General features: G+C 33.2%; 1 protein-coding gene across 5 annotated transcripts in view; it reads right to left on the reverse strand.

Moving 5' to 3' along the window:
• GRID2 (glutamate ionotropic receptor delta type subunit 2) overlaps nt 1-21562 on the reverse strand; it is a 1554413-nt gene that overhangs the window by 390316 nt on the left and 1142535 nt on the right. For all 5 annotated transcript variants that reach the window (XM_035294542.3, XM_035294543.3, XM_002745586.7 and 2 more), the window contains one exon: nt 2150-2347. In XM_035294542.3, the coding sequence (XP_035150433.1) occupies nt 2150-2347 (198 nt within the window). The remainder of the gene's footprint in view (nt 1-2149; nt 2348-21562) is intronic.

Raw genomic sequence — 21562 nt, forward strand, 5'->3', positions numbered from 1 at the left:
CACAGGCTTTCCCCAGAAACTCCAAAAGGCTCTTATTTTAGAAACTCGTGGATTACAAAAACCAAGGGATTTGCCCTAGGAACTAACACTAAATTAAATAGACCTGCTTTAACAATGTTTAAGGCTAAATCCCCACAAATTCAAGAGGAACAGATAGTGATTTAACTATCCACTGAACCAAAATCAGTCTTTTTCAGAATATACAATCTCAGAGACATAATCACAAGTCTTAACACTGTATCAACCACAAGGTCCAATATGTAATCAAATATAACCAGAAATGTGAAAAACCAGGAAAATATAATGTATTCTGAGATAAGATGTTGAAATTTTAGCAAACGAGAACTTTAAAAAAGCCATTATAAATGTGATTACAGACTTTTAAGAAAAGATAGTCATAATTGATAAAAAAAAGGAAAACTCAGCAGAAAAATTAAAAAATTATTTTAAAAAATTGAAAGTCTAGAAAGAAAAAATAAGCAATCTAGAATGAAAAAGCTACTGAATGGACTTAACAAAAATTTGAAGATGGCAGAATATCAGTAAACTTGAAGGCAGATCAAGACAAATTGCCAAATTGGAAAATCAGAGAGTAAAAATATCTTAATAGAATAAGCAAGGCCTCAGTGACAGGAGACATTAAGTAATCTTACTTGAATGTTCTTTGAGCCTCAAATCAAGAAGAGAAAGCAAAAAGGATAAAAAAGATTTGAAGAAATGTTTATAAATGTAACATATCCTAGAAGTTTAGTGAACTCTCAGCACAATAAATGCAAAGAAAATCATATCTAGAATATCATAATTAAATTTATAAGCACCAAAAATGAAGAGAAAATTATAAAATGGCTACCAACACATACAAACATATACTATATAAAAAGAATCAGCATACAGATGATGGCTAATTTCTTATGAGAAATACATATGGCAAAAGATGATAGAATCACACCTTTTGAATGATGAATATTTAAAAACTCTGTAAATTCAGAGTTTGATATCTAGTAAGAATATAATTTTAAAATTAAGGTTAAAAAAGACATTTCAAGGTAAACAAAAGTTGAGCGTATGTGCTCCCTACAAAGGACTGTACTTCAAGACATTCTAAAGTTCTTAAGGTTGAAGGCAAATGATACCAAATGAGAACTCAAATATTTGTAAGGAATAAAGAGCCCAGACATGGTAGATAAGTAATTAAATCCCAGCAACTGTCTTTTTTCCTTCTTTTTATTCATTAAAAACTATGATATTTGGTATGAGGTTAATAAAACATAAATATGTGACCACATAGCAAAAATGAAATTGTATTGCTGAAAGTGTATTACTTTTTATGAGAAGTAGTAAAATACTAACTTTAGATAGAATGTGGTAAATTAAGAATGCATATTATGACCTCTAGACTAACTGCAAACAAAAATGCAAAGGGAGACAACTAAAAAGGCAATAGGAATAATAAAATCAAATACTGAAATATATTTAATTAACCCCAAGAAAGACAGGAAAAGAAGCAACAGAGAAAAAAAATAGTATACATATAAACCAAATAGTAAGTTATAAACCTAAATCCAACTATTCAATAATTTACAAGGAAAACATAATAATTATGAACGTCTATGGACAAAACAGAGCCTGAAAAAACTGAAGCAAATTCTGACAGGACTAAAGAAAGACATAGGGGTTTTATACACCTTTCTGAGAACTGAAAGAACAAAGAAAAATATATGCTTATATATAGACTGAAAACTATACATTAGATCCGAGAACTAAATGATTAGTTTCTAAGTGGTGAATGTTTTAATTTTTTTCTAATAACATCATATTTTTTAAAAGAAAACAATAGTACAAATTCTATGTGTAAGTTACATTGTGATTTCATCATGTACCATGTACTGACAAAATGTTTTGGGGGGGTAAGTTGAGCAAAGAAAAGGCCTGTTTGTAAACCATTTTCTATTACAGGATATATTTTAACATTTAGGTTTATTTTGTCATCTATTTTTCTTCCCACAAAGTTCATGAAATAGTGTTAAGTGAGGCTTTTGCACTCATACACCACCACCTAGTTACATCACACTTATTTTATATGAAATCAGCTTCAAGGTGTTACTATTGAACCTTTAGGAATGAGACAAATAAATAAATAAATTCTTACCTTAAAGACTAGTTCTCCTACCAAGCCATTCCATGTCCCATCTTCTTGTGGGCTTCCATATTTGTGATCCGGTGCTACATAAATTTCATAGTTAAAACCCAGGTAGTTAGATAAGGCATCCAAAACGTCAATGGAGAAGCCCTGGTATTTCTTCGGCTTACCCAAGACATTTTCAGAGACCATCACAAAAGGTTCTTCCTACACGGAAATAAGAGAAATTTCTGATGTCAATCCAAATTGCTTTCTAAAAGCAAAAATTAATTCTTCAGAGATTTTAGTTTATTAAATCTAAAAATTGCTTCATACTTTGGAAGAACCAACTCAGGAATATAATTCATGCATTATTAATGAACCATACTATATAAAAATGCTTAATCATCCAATTTCTTATCATCTCCCTTTTAATTATTACCATATCAAAAATTAGATAAAAGTGACTAAAAAACTTAGGGTCCAAGAATTTATTTTCCCTCTCATCTGAGGACAAATCTGAGATTACTCAATAATGAAACATTCAACAAACTATAAATTTATCATAATAATCATTAGGCATTTATTGCCTGTATATCATGTAAATTACATACAATAAAATTATAACAGATATAATCTACATAAAACTCTGAAAATATCAAAAAATTCTAAGAAGATATAATTTAGTTGCAATTAATAATATTACATTTACTGGGAGTTATTCACTAAGTAATTTTGTGACTTTGATATAAACACACGTTTTATTGCAAAAATAGCTTCTTTATGACTGCTATGAGAAATTCACTTACCTTTTCAATAAACTGTCTAATTTAGTAAATTTAGCAAATTGGTTTCTGCTTCTACTTCTTTTATGTTTTCCCATTTTTGGCTTCTTAAAGCTAACAAATAGGCCCCTTTCGCTTTTGAGAACACCTGCTGTTAAGAGCGCTCAATTGATTTGAAACATGCTGGCAGACTACAGAAAATTAGATAATCTATTCCTTAATTTCCTACACTTGTTCAGAAATCTTTCAGCAACAGTAATATTTACAGATAACCATTCATAGTCCATCCAGCCCTCTGGGCAGGCTAAAATCTCTCCTTGTATATAAACCAGAATACCCCAAAATATTTTTTGTTTGTTTGTTGAATCATTTTTCCTCAGGGACTCACAAAATAATGCTTTCATTTTGGCTTTTATTCAAAGACACTATAAGTAGCTTATAAAAATCACTGCACCTGCACCTGTTATAGGAATATTATCAACCATAATATACAGTTTTCTCCCCAAAACTTACCATGAGATAAATTTTGTAATTTTTCAGGGTCAAAGGGCTTCATTTGCCTCGGTAATGTATTTTGCAAAATGATGAAAACAACGTGACCAGTTATTGAGGTAATGCTTTTCACTTTGGCTATCCAAAAAATCAGTACTTAAGTTTGATGTTCGTCTAAAACTAAGTTGATATTGTAGTATTTATAACATTTATTTAATCTTGGTTATCTAAAGCACTTACATTTTCTAATTTTGAAAACATATTTTTGTTTCACTGTTTATATGTTATTTTAGAGTAAAAGGAACCAGTAAACGAACAGTTAGTAGAGTGCGTTACTGCCAGTGGTCTTCCTGGGGAGTTCTCTTCTTCTCTAATTATAAGTCTTTAAAATTTTACCACTATGGAGAAAAAGACAATCTGTAGTCCTACTTCAGGCAAAGTGGTTTGCTTCATGGCCATGTGACTAATTTTGGCCAATGTGATGTAAGCACAGTGGTTTGTGCAACATTTCTTGTTATTTCTGCTGTCTGCAAACTAGAAGAAAACACACAATGGCTGGTACTCTGGTAACTATCTGAGACTACAGACAGCAAAGGAAGGAGAAGTCCATGTTCCTGACACCTAAAATGCTGTACAACACTTGGGTCGACTTGCTATAGCTGTAGAGTGAAAGAAAGAGAAAGAAAAAAAGGAAGGAAGGAAGGAAGGAAAGAAGAAAAGAAAGAAAGAAAGAAAGAGAGAGGAGAGAGAGGGAGGGAGGAAGGGAGGGAGGGATGGAGGGTGGGAGTGAGGGAAGGGAGGAAGGGAGAGAGAAAGATAAAGAGAGAGAGAAAGCTTTTTTTTTTTTTTTGGTAAGCTACTGATTTTTTTCCTGTTATAGTACTAGTTTATGTTAGGGAATATTGAAGATCTGTAGATGAGAGGTTTTCAGAATAAACTTAATTTCTAATAATACTAACTTGTTTAATATAAATGACATCATAAAACAAGTGAAAAGTGAACAATAAATCCTTTAATATTAATTGTAAAATACAACACATCTTGATATTTCAAATATTCATCTATTTAAAGTACATAAAACTTCAGGTAATTGGCAGAATTTGCTACATGTCATTTGGTTGTTTGGACAACATATAAACCTAGCCAATGACTATTCATTGTAATACACTAAAGTTGGTCCTGAGATGATTAGAATCAGAGTGGATTAAAGAAATTCTAAAATAAAGATCAAATTCACAGAGCATATAAATAAGATCATAAAGTTCTATAATTAATACAGTCTAGAATGCCTGTATTGTGATATATGATGGCAACAGAAAACATGTACTGATTTTCTTATATGCAACCCATTCATTTCTAGATATTGAGCATCTATCAATCAGCAAACTAATTTTAAGAGGATTCATGGAAGATATTATTTGCCTGGCTCTTCTACCAATAATTGAAAGTTATATGCATTCTCTATTTTTCAGGACCTTCAAAGCTGAAAAAAAAATCAGCTATGTTTTTCAGTTTAAATCACCAGGGAGTTGAATGACACTCTTTGATGTGATACTAAAAATTATGAACCTAACTATTACATAGGTAAATAATAGATGTGGCAAAAATACTGTCTCAATGTATATGTTGGTAAAAAAATTATTAATTCTTTTTCATTTTTAAGTCATAACCCTCTAGGCCAATTTAGTATTCTAAATGGTTATACTTTCTTTGGTATGTTAAATTTCTTTCTTGAAATGACATTAATTCTACTTTTATAAGTAAATCTCTAGGCAAACACATCTCTTGTATGAAAGTCTATTGTCAAAATCTGTTCCTAGCAATGCCACCTATAATTGGGTAAAGATACAGAATAGAAATGGTTATACTAAGGGCACTTTAAAAATGAATTATTGATGAACGTGCCTTTTAAACTTTATGCCCTAAATAAACTTTTATTTCATCCTATCATTCTGCATCTGGATCAATGTTTTTAAAGCTTTATTTTTAAGCTCTATTACAGATTTGGACCATTACTCATAAATTGTAACTCAGACTAATACTCTATGAGTACAACCAGCCAATATATTGAGCAGGTAAACATAGCAAAGGGAATTTAGTTGAAGCTCTGTGTCGGAGCTATAATAGAAAAGATACTTGTTCCTTCTCTGTGGTAATACTTAGCTTGTTTTTTTCACTTTTATCTGTGTACCTACCTCCAAAATGTATTCATTCTTTGACTTATCCATTTAACATTGAGTGAGCAGCTAGCTACTGCATCAAGGTACTACACAATATATGTGAGATATGGTAAAAAGTCATGGATATTATCCTCAAAATAATTATACCGTATTAGTGGGGCATATATTCAATCAGTGTTCTCAAGAAATATATATAAAGAAAGTAAAAGCAACACACATCATAACTGGTACTGACAGGACAACAAAGAAATACAGTAGAAACTGTAAAAAAAAGAAAGAAAGAAAGAAAAGGAATATTCTGATTTTGGGGGTTACCAGCTACGTGGTTTTTTAATAGATGAGAAAACTTAGGAAGAATCTCAACCCAAAGTCACACAATATGTTACAGCAGAAGGAGGCATCATAATCCACCTTACTTGAAGTTTACTGTCTTGAAGTTCAATTTTTTTCCACCTACAGCTTAAAATCCAGGACTATATAGTTTATCTCAAATTTCAAAACAATTTATGGTGGTACACTGGGAGAGGTTCCAGATACCTGACAGAGAAAAAAATCCTCTCTAGAAAAAAGTATCATTACTTTAGGTATAGCATGATTCTTTCCAAATAACTTTTTGAATACAATGTACAAAACAAAAATTAATGTGGTGAAAATAAATATTAGATTGGTGTAAAAGTAATTGCAGTGTTTGCCATTAAAATTAGTGGCAGAAACCTCAGTTACTTGTGCACCAACCTAATAATTTTTCAAAAATAGAACCTGCAGAAAAACAAAGAACAGAAATAGATCTCTCAATAATTTAGACATTAGAATTTTCAGATGCACATTATAAATATGATGTTAGTGTTTGAAGAAATGAAGGGCAATGTTTTTTTGTCAGGAAACCAGAAACTACAAAAAGTGTTGTTACAGAGTTGAAAAAGAACCAAACAAATTTGAGAATTAGAAAAGACAGTGGCTAAAGTTAACACATGACCGAATCATTAGCAGATAAGAAACAGATGAAGAAAGAATTAGTGAATTGCAATAGGTCAGAATTAATATCCATGGTGAAAGAATAAACAAGTGGATAGAAACTCCCAAAGCAAGAACAAATAGAGAAACAGAAAGTGAGGTAGTCTGATAATTCCAAGTATGTCAAGCATATAAAAAAATAGAAGTGCTCCTATTTCTAGAAACAGAAATAGAAACAGGAGTGAATAGCATTCACTCCTGCTGGATGTATAAATTTAAAACCTTTTAAAAAATATTTCGACTTGCCTAGTAGCATATAGAGCTACTTATATACAAGTTAATATTACTTGGTTTTAAGTATTATATGAATATTTATCTAGTATGAAGATATGTGTGGCTACGTCCTAGAAATTCCGCTCCTTGGGTATGAAAACAAAAGAATACAGGGCATCAAATTATATGTCCAAGAATGTTTACAGCAGCTTTGCCTGTAATAGCTCAAAATTGGAAACAATCTAAAAATACAAATGTCAATCAACATGGAAAAGATAAATATATTGATGCAGTGGAATACTAAGAAGCTTAAAATTGAAGTAACTGAAGCTGTACCCTAATATGAATGAAAGTTTAAGAGAATAATTTGAGTGAAAAAAGCAATAGCCAAAGAAAGCAGAGTTTCATTGCATTTACATAACATTCAAAAATGGGTAAATTGACTACATTATTTAAGAATTCACACTTAGTTGGAGACTATCTAAAGAAAAGAGAGGAAGTGATTATCTCTGGGTGGTTAGCTCTGGGTTGCTGGGAAGGATCTGATCAGAAAGATACACCAGAGGAGGTGGTGTAATGACAGTGGTCTGCTTTTTGCTCTGGGTAGTAGTTCCCAGATGTTACTTTACTATTTATATATTAATGCTTCATGCCTTTTTCTGTATACATGTTATATTGCAATATCAAATAAGGACAAAAAATATGTTAACTGTGAACAGATAATGGAGGGCAACGAAGCCATATTAAACTGTCTGCTATTTATCTGACAGGGAATTGAAGCTTTTGTGGAAGGGAAATAGGATAATAAGAAAGTAATTTTAAGAGTAGAGTGTTGAATGGATTGTGGCAGGAGAGAGGATTAGGGGTCCTTTGCAACAGCCTAAATGACAGGAGATTATGGCTTGTGCCTATTTAACATATATTTTCAAAGTGTAAGTAGATGGCTTTGAGTCTTCCTTTGTACGGACAGAAGGCAAAATAATAAATGATAAAATCCTGCCATTAAAATTCATTTTCCAGCAATTAGTTTCAAAGAGTGTTAATAGGACTTGAGTCTAAATTGGTGAAAACTTGTCTGCCTATTAAATGAAAACAAATTGCAGATTATGATTTGCTGATCATTTGCATGACAGATTCTCTAAGCACAAGCTTCAGCAACTGGAACAAACACAGCTTTTATAGAATGCCTGTGGTTTACCAATCTAAGTGCATTAGCATGAGGATCCATAGACCTGCTTTTGTAAAAGGGTGTTTCGGTGGTTGATAATTTTCGTATTAGCAAGGATTTATTCACATCACTTGTTGGGTTACTAGATAATAACTTCATAATTTGTATTCAGTCACTTAAAAAAATCTCATGCTAATAGCTTAGTTGATTTATAACACTGTTTGGAACTTTCAGATTTTGTGGTTAATTCCTATATTTTAATAACTATATAATATTGTTTGCTAGTGATGGTGTCTGAGAAAAACATCTGACATTTTTATAGGTACGAGCTATGAGTTGTACTGCCAAGGCTTTACTGAGAGCTGTTTAGAGGTTTTACTACACATGACTACAAAATGCCAGGATGGCCAAAACTAAGGATGAGTCAGTGGAAATTCTTTATAATTCTGCTCACACATGCAACTCAAAGACATTAAAGAAAGAAGATAATATTTTGTAATGGCCCGTTTAAAATACTTTTTCCCTAAAACGTACTCCTGACTGAAGCAAACAATATTGTCTTTATGCGTGGTGTGAGCTTGTATTTTGCTCAGGGATGACACATTCCATTTTGATATATGCAGCATAAATGGCCACCATTCTTCTGGGAAAAACCTCATTATTTTTTATAGAGCATATATGAATATTAGAGATGTTTACAAGTTAGGAAGGCCAAAGGTATGGAATTTGTTATAAGGAGGTATCAAGACACCAGGATAGAAAAACAAAACAAGGAACAGCAAGAGAGGAAGAAACAATCTAGGTGTTGTAAAGAAAACTGATATCTGAGTTGCATGGAGAGAAGAAACGCAGATCGTAGGGATATGCAATGAAAACATTTTTTAAAAAAGGTTTTGCAGGAAGATTTTATGAGGGAGCAAATGTTTAGAAATAATGCATTAAACTTAGTTTGTAATCTTTCCTTAAATGTTTTTACCAGAAAATAAAATTCACTTATAAATAATAAAAGTAGATAAAAATACTTAGTCATGCTAATATCTTAAATCCTTACATTTTATATATTATCTTATATATTATTTCTGATTTCTATCCTGCAAGCAATTATTTAAATAAAAATATTTTAAATTGAGCTATTAGTATGCAAGATAATTGATTTTTAAAATAAAATGCTTGATTGTAGACACTGCTTTCAACAAATGAAATGGTCACATCTTAATGACTTAGAGGCTAAATGGAGAGTGAACAAAACAATTTTTTTATACAAAGGAATTTGAAAGAAGCATAAGTTGCTATAACTGGGAATACAAGGTCACAAAACACATTAGGTAATTAAAATAATCCTAACTAGCCTAGTTCTCATTTGTTGGCTTTCCCTAGCATTTATTCAAAAATGCATTTTGGAGACTAAGATTTTATGGACCACATGATCACCCTATAGGAACTGAAAAATACCGAACTCTCAGATTGCTTTTTGAGTAACAGTGATGGATAATGGTTTTTGCTGTATGTTTGGCCCGTTTTCATTATATTACTAAATTTGACACTTAAGTGAATCTTACAAGTGTCTATCCACATGCTAGAGTCAATTATATCCTATAAGTATTTGTTAAAAGCTTTCTAAGTACAGAGTACTTTGTAAGTGCAGTTATCTTAAGGAAAGCTATCAAGAAATATGTTTGAAATACAACACATTGCAGCTGTAAGGAGTGACTGGCTCTACCAAATAAGAGAAGTCTGTAACTATTTAACTGAAGTATTTGGCGACATTTGACTTCAGAATGGTGGTGATATTTACAAACACTGGAGTTGATAAATTATATTTCTGTTAAAATGTTGTAAAAAATAGTAATGTTAGTAAATTTCAACTGAAGTTTATGATATGACATTATCTGGATGTAGAGGCATTTAATAAATGTAAACTAAAACTGATTAAACCTTGGAATGTAGCAGAAAGCCATATAAATATTAAAAATGAAAACCATATTAAATTTGAAAATGTTTTAGGATTAGTGGTATTTCTATCCAAAATAATATTACTTACAAGGAAGTAGCAGAAATTTAGATATTTATTCAGTCATTCAAAAGAGTTTTAATGCCAGGCACACACTAAGAATACAGCAGTGAACAAAACAATAAACTTTTTTATTCTTCTAGACCTACATTCTAGTGGGAGTGACAGAAAACTAACTCTCTCTCTTTCTATATGTTATATATGTTTTATGTGTATATATGTAACATAACACATACATATATTTTCACAGTTTACTAGACAGTTGACATATATATACACATATGTGTAATATACATATATACATGTAACATAACATATATATGTTATATCAGATGGTGATAGGTGCTGTGAAGGGAAATTGTTAAACAAACAATGAGAACAAGGCGTATGTGAGAAATGATTGTATCTTCAATTAGAAAGCACCTCTGTAGAGAGAGCATTCAGACAGAAGAAGGAGTAAGTATAAATACATCAGTTAAGAGTCTCTCTGACATGTTTAAGAGACAGAAGAGACACCAGTGTGGCTGGAACCAAGGAAGCTAGAGCCAGATATTAGGAAATATCTAAGAGACAATGTGTTCAGGTGCGGCCGAGCTTCACAAGAGAGTCTTTAGGCCACTGTGATGTCAGCTGTTACTTTGACTGAGATGAGAAGTCAGATGGGCTCTAAGCAGAGGAGGGACAGGATCAGATATATTTTCACAGTTTACTAGACAGTTGACATTTACTATTGACAATAGACTGGAAGGGGCAAGGAAAGAAGCTGGGAGATCAGTTAGGAGTCTTTTGCAATAAATCAGAAGCGACTTGGCAGTAAAATGGATTTAATAAGGTATAATTGGATTCTAGGTAATTTCTGAAGGTAGAGCTGATGAAATTTGTTGATATATCAGATGTGGGATTATAAGAACTTAGTGAGAAGTGACGCAATGCTATCTCATACTTCCTAGAGATGCTCAGTGGAGGCATCAGCCTTTGGAAGAATATTAACTGCTGGGACTGTCCTTGACTTTTTTATTTGGAGTATGTATCATAATAATTCTATTAGAGGAACTAAAGCTTTCAATCAATAGACTAAAGTCCTCAAGGTGAATGTTCAATATGGAACCAAAGACAGCATTCTGTAAAAACCGGCAGCACTGAATACAAAATTAATATACATTCAAATTTAATGGAGGAAAGTATTAAAATGCATACTTTCTTTTTTATCCCTGCATAATTGTGACTCAGAATTATTTAGAAGAGAAATATTATTTAGGAGAAGAAATAATAATCATTAAAGTGCATAATCTTTAAACCTTAAATTTTAAAAGGACAAAATTTAACAGCAACCATTGAGGGTGAATTATTTATTTTTCCTCTGTTAACATACCTTTGGGGAATACAAATTAAAATAACAAGAACTATTTAACTTATTGCTTATCTGACTGGCAAGGTTAAAAATGAATGTTAATATTTATCAGCAAGGATGTGAGAAAGTAGGCTTTCTTATACACTACTTATGTGAATCAAATTCACAATAGAAAAGTGAAAGCCTCAATCCCATCAAAAAGTGGACAAAGGATACGAACAGACACTTCTCAAAAGAAAATATATATGTGACCAATAAACATATGAAAAAATGCTCAACATCACTAACCATTAGAAAAATATGAATCAAAACCTCAATGAGATATTACCTCACACCAGTCAGAATGGTGATTGTTAAAAAGTCAGGAAACAACAGACACTAGCGAGGCTGTGAAGAAATAGGAACGCTTTTACACTGTTGGTGTGAATGTAAGTTAGTTCAACCATTGTGGAAGACAGTGTGGTGATTCCTTAAAGACCTAGAACCAGAAATACTATTTGACCCAGCAATCCCATTGCTGGGTATATATTCAAGGATTATAAATTATTCTACTAAAAAGTCACATGCACATGTATGTTTATCACAGCACTACTTACAATAGCAAAGACTTGGAACCAACCCAAATGCCCATCAATGATTGACTGGATAAAGAAAATACGGCACATATCCACCATGGAACACTTTGCAGCCACAAAAAAGAGTGAGATTATGTCCTTCTCGGGGACATGGATGAAGTTGGAAGCCATCATTCTCAGCAAACTAACACAGGAACAGAAAACCAAACACTGCATGTTCTCATGTAAATGGGAGCTGAACAATGAAAACACATGGAAACAGGGAGAGGAACATCACACACTGGGGCCTGTCAGGGGGAGGGGGCAAGGGGAAGGAGAGCATTAAGACAAATACCTAATGCATGTGGGGCTTAAAACCTAGATGACAGCTTGATAGGTGCAGCAAACCTCCAGGGCACATGTATACCTATGTAACAAACCTATACATTCTGCACATGTATCCTGGAACTTAAAGTAAAATTAAAAAAAAATAAAATTAAAACAAAAGTAAAAGCCTCTAAATTTTTATATTATTTTATCTAATAATTGTACATCTACATAATTAATCATAAATAAGCACAAATGAACAAAAGTATATATTTTGTAAATGTTCATTGCAAGTTATCGAGAAAGAAGATGAAAACAAACTAAATGTCCTACAATTAGGGATGGATTTTGTTCTGTTTTGTTTTAAGCTATGGGGTCTTGTTATGTTGCCCAGGTTGAAGTGTAGTGGCACAATCATGGCTCATTGCATCTTTAACCCTTTGGGCTCAAGCAATCCTGCTTTAACCTCTTGAGTAGCTGGGAATACGGGCAGATACCATTATGCCTGGCATTTTTTTTTTAAGAGATGGGGCTCACTCTGTTGCTCAGGTTGGTCTCAAAGTCTTGGTCTCAAGTGATCCCCAAATGCTGGAGTTATAGGCATGAGACACAGAACCCAGCCTGGAATTTTTTTTTAAAGTCTATCTGTATGACACAGCACAGCACATTGGGCTGTCAACTTCAGTGCCTCAATGCCCTGTTACATAATTATCTACACAGAGTTGGACCACAGGCCATTTTTTTTTTTAAAAAACCAAGAATAGCATTTTGAAGTTTGGGACTAGTTTGTTTCTCTCTCTCTCTCTCTCTCTCTCTCTCTCTCTCTCTCTCTCTCTCTCTCTCTCTCTCTTAAATAGAGAGAGATTCCAAAATGTCTCTGTAAAGACATTAATTTGCATTTCAACATAGTTCAGTAAATGAGAAATAAAACTGTCAAGTTTCAGTTTAGAAGGCTGTGAATTATGTACAACCCTAGATAAATTAATAGATATTTGAGGCAACTGTAGAAATTACTCACTAAGTGGCTGAAAAAAACTATTAATCACATTTATTAAAAACATTTACATTAAAAATATTCATTTATATATTGCCAAATGAAGAAAATCTACAAAGCTATCCACAGTGTATACATGTTTAAAATTAAAAAAAATAATAGCAGCAAATATTCATAAGGGACTTAGTATGTAATGGGTGTGTACTTTACAAATTTTATGAGTTTGGGACCTCAATTGCCTCCAATTCTATAGATAAGGAAACTTAGTTTAGTTTAACTAGTGGTAGACATGAAAATATTAGAAAGTAACTTTTTGATGGAAGAATTATTAATGATTTTGTTGTTAATTTTTGTTTACCACATTTTTTTGTTTTTTGTTTTTGTCATTGAATATAGAATACTTTTTTCCAATAATATTTGTGGATAATGAGTATGAAGCAAGAGAGAAAGGCTAGGGTTGGAAATAAAAATTTGTTGATAACTTTCAAGAAAGAAATGAAGTCATTCAATAAAGTATAGTGAAAGCCAGGAATGAAACCCTGGAAGAAGAGAATACAATGAAGGAGGTAGAAGGAATTGAGAGGCTGGACGTGGTGGCACATGCCTGCAATCCCAGCTACTAGGGAGGCAGAGGCAGGAGAATCACTTGAACCCAGGAGAAGGAGGTTGCAGTGAGCTGAGATCATGCCATTGCCCTTCATCCTGGGCAACAAGAGTGAAACTCTGTCTCAAAAAAAAAAAAAAAAAAAAAAAAAAAAGGAAGAGAATCAGAAGATGTTGGAAGATGCAAGAGAGAACAGGGCTTCTGGGAGTAAATTGCCAGTGGATTCCAATGGAGGTGAGAGGTCCAGGGAAGTAAGGCCTAAAATCATGCATTTCATTTGTCATAGAGAAGATTGTGAAGACGTTTTAAAAAGCAATTTTTTTGAAGAAATGAAAATAGAAGATAAATTTTAGTGATCTAAGGATGAAAATAGATGACAAAGTGAAGACAATTGTCATGAGACATTTACATGAGAAAAGAATTAGTAGACTAAAGAGATTCATAGCCAAATAATGTTTTTTACCTTGAACATATCTTCAGGCTGAAGGAAGCAGCAGATAAAAACTACAAAAAGCTTACGGCCTATCATCATCCTTGTCACTTTACATTCATTATCTCATTTGGTTTTTTTTGGTATTGTTATTGCCATTTACAAAGGAGAGAACTGAAACTTGAAGGTAGAGCAGATAAATAACCTGAAGTTATGTAATATAGTTTACACAAGTTGGGTTAGAATATTGTGAAATTTTCTAAACAAATATTGATTTGATTATGGAAGTCAATCTGCCTGTTTTTTAAATATCTTTGAATTTGCAAATGACTCTGTCAATCTCTCTAAACTTCTAGAGACAAGTAGTAAATCTGTTTTTCAGAAGTAAACTATATAACACATCTCTGAAATATTTGCTAGTTGTTTAGTCTAAAAATGCAGCTTCCAGCTTCCAAAAGGAAAAAAGCTTGAGGTTACAAAGCTCGTAAGAAAGACTGAAATTTGAATCCAGTGCCTTCTGGTGCTGAAGTTCATATTCCTAACCATTAATTTAGACTGCCTCAATAAGTATATGGGTATGCATGTGTGTATAGAGTAGGGTGCAGAAACTCCATGTTTGATAAAGAACTTGGGCTAGTCTTAGTCTTCAACATAGTCGTGTCAAAATCACTCTCTCTCTCTCTGTGTGTGTGTGTGTGTGTATATGTGTACATGTGTGTCTTTTTTTCTCTTTCTACTATTCCTCAAACAATGTTTTATATCTACAATAAAACTATTTATACTTTCTCTTTTCTTCCAAACCACACTTCAACTTTCATCAGCGTATTGAAGAAATCACAGTTTAGCATGAAGATTATTTTAAAGTGAATATATTTGAAATCTTATCTTACTTTCCCTTACCTACTTAAAGCTGACACTACCCCAAATACAGCTGCTATTAACTCCTCCAAGAGTGTTTGACTAATTACTCCGTAGCCACTCCTTTCTTCCTTTTTTTAAGTTGCTATACCAACCTTCCCTCTGGGTATTCAGGAAACTACTCATTACTGAATGACTTCACATGCATGTGTAAATTGACCTTTTATCTTCTCCTGTTAATCTGCCTATTGTCAGTTAATTTGCAGGCCTCTAAACATAGGAACCTAAGTGTGTGGAGGAAATGTTTCCTTCCCATTGGTATTAAGTCATTTTCTGAGCAGAGTCTCTTCCCTAAAAGATGTGGAGAGAACAAGGTACATAATTATTTTGCTACCCCTACTCTAAACCCTTTGTAGAAACTATCCTCACTATTTCAGCCATTGGCTTGGCTGATCTAAGGCTTTAAGAATAAGGTGACAGATTTTCTATTTCTAGTGAGATGAATGCTTTCTGAGGGATGTACCTTTTTCTTTTGATTTTATTATGAAGCGCTGTGGGAAACTTAAAAGAAAAGATCTCCTGCACAGAGGGCAGAGACATAAGAGTAGAAAGCAGAAAGGTGCTGATATTTAAAAGCAAGAAACAAATCTGCAGGGATTTACAAAAGAATGCGGAGACATCTGAACTTAAAGTACAAAGGCTTTAAGTTTCTGTGTTTCACAATGATAAGCATATAAAGGAATATTACTACATGTTATTAAAATTAATAATAAGGTACATAAAAATGACCTCTGTGCCAGCTCTTATCAGAGGAACTGTGGATGTGGACTGTAGTACTGAATTAATTATTAGGACATATATAAAGAAATTAAAGGAAAATTCCTGTAATTTACTGGAAAATATAAAAATACATATTTTTGTTGCTATATTATATCACATAATAAATTGAAAAACTTGACCTAAAATTAGTCCTTACACTTACCCTACCTATAAGATCCTGCTTTCCTGCCTAGATGAAACAAATGTCACTTGTGGGTGATAAAAAAAAAATGAGCATTGGTCCTATTTATTCTTGTATTTCTCAGCAAATGCTCCAGGAGTGTCACCAAATGAAATATCACATGTATCGAAATACATTTTAGTTCCTGAGACTGATAACCAAAGGTCATTCTTAAAATTATGAAAAGATTTGTAAAACAAAAGAGGGATAGTTTTCAAATATTTTGTTTTTGATGCGTGATCCTTTCAAAGGTTCTCCTTCACTTTTAGAAAAGTAAAATACTTTGCTTTCAAATGCTAATCAGTTGCTTCTCTATTCCCCAATAGACTTTAGACTATTTAGCCTCAATACTTCATTTTCTTGAGTGCTTTATTGACCACAATTTGGAGTTTATATTTGGCTCAGAACACCATAGTAGCTTGTTATTTTTAATTGAATTGCAAAGTACATTACATAAAAATCATTGGGAAAATATTTAGTCTGAATATTTTGTGTTCTCAATTCAAAAATCATACCACTAGCAGTGGTTAAAAATAAAAATGAAGAAGGAGGAGGAGGAGGAGAAGGAAGAGGAGGAGGGGGAGACCTTCCAAGCGTGCAAAAAACAATTCAGAAAACTTTTAAAGTTCATTTGCTTATGCTAACTTTCATCACCTAGAGAACCTGCAATTCCTTGCTGAACAATTTTAAACATGCAACAATCACAAATTCAGTTTCAAGCATGATGGACTATTTGTTTCCATCCAGGTTAACATAATACCTGGAGGTTTACATGGAGATGCTGTGAAAATAACATCTTAAAACCAAAACGTCTGTATTTTGACTGATCATTAACAATCCCAAGGAGTATATTATAAAAAAGTATACATTTGCCATCCTTCCCTTGATCAACTTTTCCATTTCTGGAAGCTCTATGCATATGGTGGGTCTTCCCTTGATTATCTTCCCACCTCCCAGGAGCTGAATTTTAATAGCATGTTCACTATTCCAGAAGCTGATGGATGATAGCCCCAGATTGGATGCTTTTTGGAGATATCTCTTCTCATTTCAGACTACTCTCGATAGAGTACCATTTAATGCAGTGGATAGTGATTAGATAAATGCTTCTCTCTTGGTCAAAACTTATTACTGTGCTATTGAAAGAATCCAAGTTCCAGTTAGGGACTTAGCTTTTTCTTTGGTAAGGCTGCCACCTAAGACTGCAGCATTTTGGGAGGGACTGGAAAAGTGTATGTGACTTTGTAAAAATTTATTTTCCTTTGTGAATTGAAATCAACATTATGTTGTAATTTTAAAGTTGCCTTTTTTCTACTGAGTAGGAAGATTTTCAAAATGTAAACTATAAAAACTTTCTGTGACTTTTTTTCATTTGTTTACCCAATGCTAATTTATGTCAGCTATGAAACAGCAATAACGTCGACATGTTCTTGGAGCTCAGAAGCAGCAGATGAGCTTGCATCTTCCTAACGAAAAGCTGGACATTCTGGGAGGTCAGGGAAACATGTAAAACACTGAAATAGCAAGGTGTGTGAGGGCATTCTACTTTACATCTATCTTGATATTTAGATATTCACCTGAATTTCTACAGATTACTACACAACTCCAAGATAAATACATACTTTCCACATTTTCTTTTGAATTCTTAGGACAATAAGATCTCCCCAAATGAAACCTTTCTCAAAAGTCTCTACATCATATGTGAGCTGGGGAAATTGCTCTGATCCCTGTCATTCTTTGCCCAGGCTTGCAGAATTTCTCTCCAGCATGGGTGGTCTACTACTTGGGCAAGATTCACTTTTCTGCAAATATTTTCCAGCACAGCTTCCTCTCGTTTACAACTTATCTCAAAATGAGATAATATATACCAACCACATCAGCTTTCTCACCCTCTGATCTCTACTTTGTAAACTCAGTGAGGCTGGCAAGTTATGCTTTGGACTTTATGTCTACAGTATGGAAATTGCCAGCAGCAAGGAAGCTGGGATAATTGTTGAGATCACTTAGTTGTTTCCAAACTTTTAGGTATCAAAATTCATTTCTACCTGTTGACCAATGTCTAAAAAAGTTTTTCCATACTTGGCTCAGTTTTACAGTTCTTTGTGGCAGGAAATTAGGCCAATCCTTGTTAGACCATCATGGCTGGAAGTAAATTAGACAGATAACGATTCAATACTTATTTTTAGCATATTTGTAACTTGAAGAAGTTATTTAATAACTCTATTCTAGCCACACCAAGAAGATATAAAAAATTACTAATAATCTTGAAGGTTCAGTAAAGATTAGAGAAAATACTAACAATGATATTTATTAGTAAGCTAGTTGGTAATGCTATCTCAAAGCTCTAATAGTTACTAAGATATTCCTTTGTAACTCTAAAACGTAAAATCTATTTCAGTAGCATCTTTCCAAGATTTTATATTTATAACCATGTTCATCTCTGAGGAATTTTATGTGGAACTGGTTTTGTCTTGTTGTGACTTTGTCGAAACTACTGCATTGTCAAAGATGACTTAAAGCTTCAAAGACACCTTAGCATTATGTTTTTGTTCAGATGCAGCGGTACACTGCATTTCTGAAAGTATATAATATAGTTCACATAACTTCAGTGAGAATGTTCTAACCAAATATTGATTTGATTATGGAACTCAATCTACCTACTGTTTTTATATCTTTGAATTTGCAAATGGCTCTGTCAATCTCTGTCTAAACTTCTAGAGACAAGGAGTAAATTTGCTTTTCAGAAGTAAATTAGAGAATATGTGTCTGAAATGTTTACTCAGTGTTTAGTCTAAGAATTCAGGTTCTAGTTTCCACATGGAGAAAAGTGGGGTCAGATAGGCCACCACATATGCAATGGCGATACTCACACATATCTGTTTCAAGCTATCATTTCAAGAATTGATGTGATGTGAAAGAATAAGAAATTGTAAAGCCATTGTAATGCATCAATTTTTATGATGATTTTATTCAGTCAGAGCTAAAGTGAACACATACCAGGGTTGCTCTAAATTACATACTTTGCATAGGCCATTTTTCTTCAAGTGTCTGTTTATAAAAATTCACATTTTCCCCATTGACATAAGATAGGTACAATCGGAAGAAGCAAAACAAAATATTTCTATAACACAGAGCTATGTCTACCGATTACACTATTTCAATAATGAAAATAAGCTCTATTTTACCTAAACTTTACACTGGATCAGAGTTGTAACAATATTTTTAACTTGGTGAATATTATTTACCTCATACAATGTTACCTTCATTGTCACAGAGAAATTTCTTACTGAATTGTCTTTAAAGGAATTCTTAAAAAAGAGAATATGTTACACATAGGCTGCTGGAATTTTCTGTATTTCAATTTCTCATACTTCAGATAACATGTGAGTTTACTTTTAGGATTCTTTAAAATCTTGATAGAATATCTTATCTACACACTTTTGTACATACTCTTTCTAATGCTGGATATCCCTTCCCTCATATCTATTCCTTGATAATCCCTGCTTATCTTTCAAGACAAATTTAAGTATCAACCTTTAAGCCTTGCCCACTGCCTTACCCATAAGTTAGATGCTCTTTCATGCTCTCCCTTAACAGTCTGTTCATTAAAAGAATGAACACCACACTTTTTATGTGCCAGGTTCTGTTAGTAGGTCTTTGTTCTTTTCATGTACTAGTTCCTTGCATTTTTATAACAGCTTTATGAGGCAGATAATTTATATTATCTCCATTGTACAGATGAAGAAACAAAGTCATAGAGTTTAAATACTTGGCCTACATTCACAGGTAGGAGTTGTAGGGATTTAAACATAGGAAGTCTGGTTCCACAGACCCTCTCTTTTTAAAAAAGTAGCTTTATTCAGATATATTTCACATAATATACAATTCACCCATTCAAAGTACACAATCCAAGAGCTTTAGTATATTCACAAATATGTGCAATCATCATTGCAGTCAGTTTTAGAACTTTATTACCAGCACCCCCCTCAAAAATGCAACTCTTGTTAGCTGTTGTCTCTCAGTCCCCACATCTTCCCCAGCCCTAGGTAATCACTAATTACTTTCTGCCCCTGTAAGTCTCTGTAGACTTCTCTATTCTGAACATTTCATAGAAATGAATTCACATAATACATGATCCTCAGTGACTGGCTTCTTTCACTTAGCATGCTTTCAAGGTTCATCCATGTTGTAAAATGTTATCAATGTGTAACTTCATTCTATTGCCAAATATTCCATTTTACGTTTACTACATTTTATGTATCCATTCACCAATTGACAGACCTTTGGATTGTTTCTATTTTCCCTGCTATCAACAATGCTGCTATAAACATTTGAGTACAAGTGTTCATATGGACATATGTTTTCATTTCTCTTGAGATTATATGTACAGTGGAATTGGTACGTCATATATGATTCTACTTTTAACCATTTGAGGAACTGCTGGACTGTCTTCTGAAGCAGTTGTACCATTATACATTCCTACCAGCAATGTATTAGCATTCTGATTTTTCCACACCCTTGCTAACCCTTGTTATTATCTGTCCTTTTGAATATAACCATCCTAGTGGGCTTGCAGTCATAGATCAATGTGGTTTTGATTTGCATTTCCGTGAAGGAAAACTATGTTGAGTGTCTCTTCATTTGCTTACGGATCATTTATACTAATGTATCTTTATTGCAGAACCCTTCAGATCTTTGCTCATTTTAATTTAGCTTATATGTCTTCTTCATATCAAGTTATAATTTGTTCATATGCTTAATATCACTTACCAGATATATGATTTGCAATTATTTCCAGAGAATGTAAAACTTTCTGTTAGTGTTGTTTTTTTGTTTGTTTCTGTTTCATTTTTGACAGGTTTGCTTACTTTGCTGGGTCCATAGAACTCCTCATTTGCCACCCCAGAAGTGAAACTGCTCCAGGAACTGTACTCTTAACCACAGTACTATCCTGCGCACTTCCATCGTGGGATTATTAGATGGCACTTATCATATTTCATTGTGACTTTCAGTTTATTTTAGATATCATCCCCTGGCAATTTCCTCAGCTAGAGCTGTCCTTCTTGCCTGGAGCCCTGAACCAAACCTTATTATTTATTAACTCCTCCAAAGGAGCCCTTTCCAGACATTGCTGTGGGAGCCACGAGAGCTTGCTGTCAGCTCCCTTCCCAACTCCTTGCTATGAGGGCTTGCCCAGTGGAGTCTCTTGTCAAGTTTACTTTCTCAACCCCTAATCTTGCCTCCAGGTTCAAGAGGCTCAAATGCTGAGACCTCAGAAAAGCTTGAACTTTGAGGAAGTGATGAGAATTCTGAACGTCTCTAAGTAGCAAACACTTGGACAACATCCTTAGCAAAAAATTTAAAGACAATGACTTTTCAGAACTATAACTGGAATAATTTTTTTGGTTATATATTAAAATATAGAGTTTATTTAAAGCTAGCCTGGAGCCCAACACAATTTTTAT

Source organism: Callithrix jacchus, chromosome 3, assembly GCF_049354715.1.
Source record: "Callithrix jacchus isolate 240 chromosome 3, calJac240_pri, whole genome shotgun sequence".
NCBI lineage: Eukaryota > Metazoa > Chordata > Mammalia > Primates > Cebidae > Callithrix > Callithrix jacchus.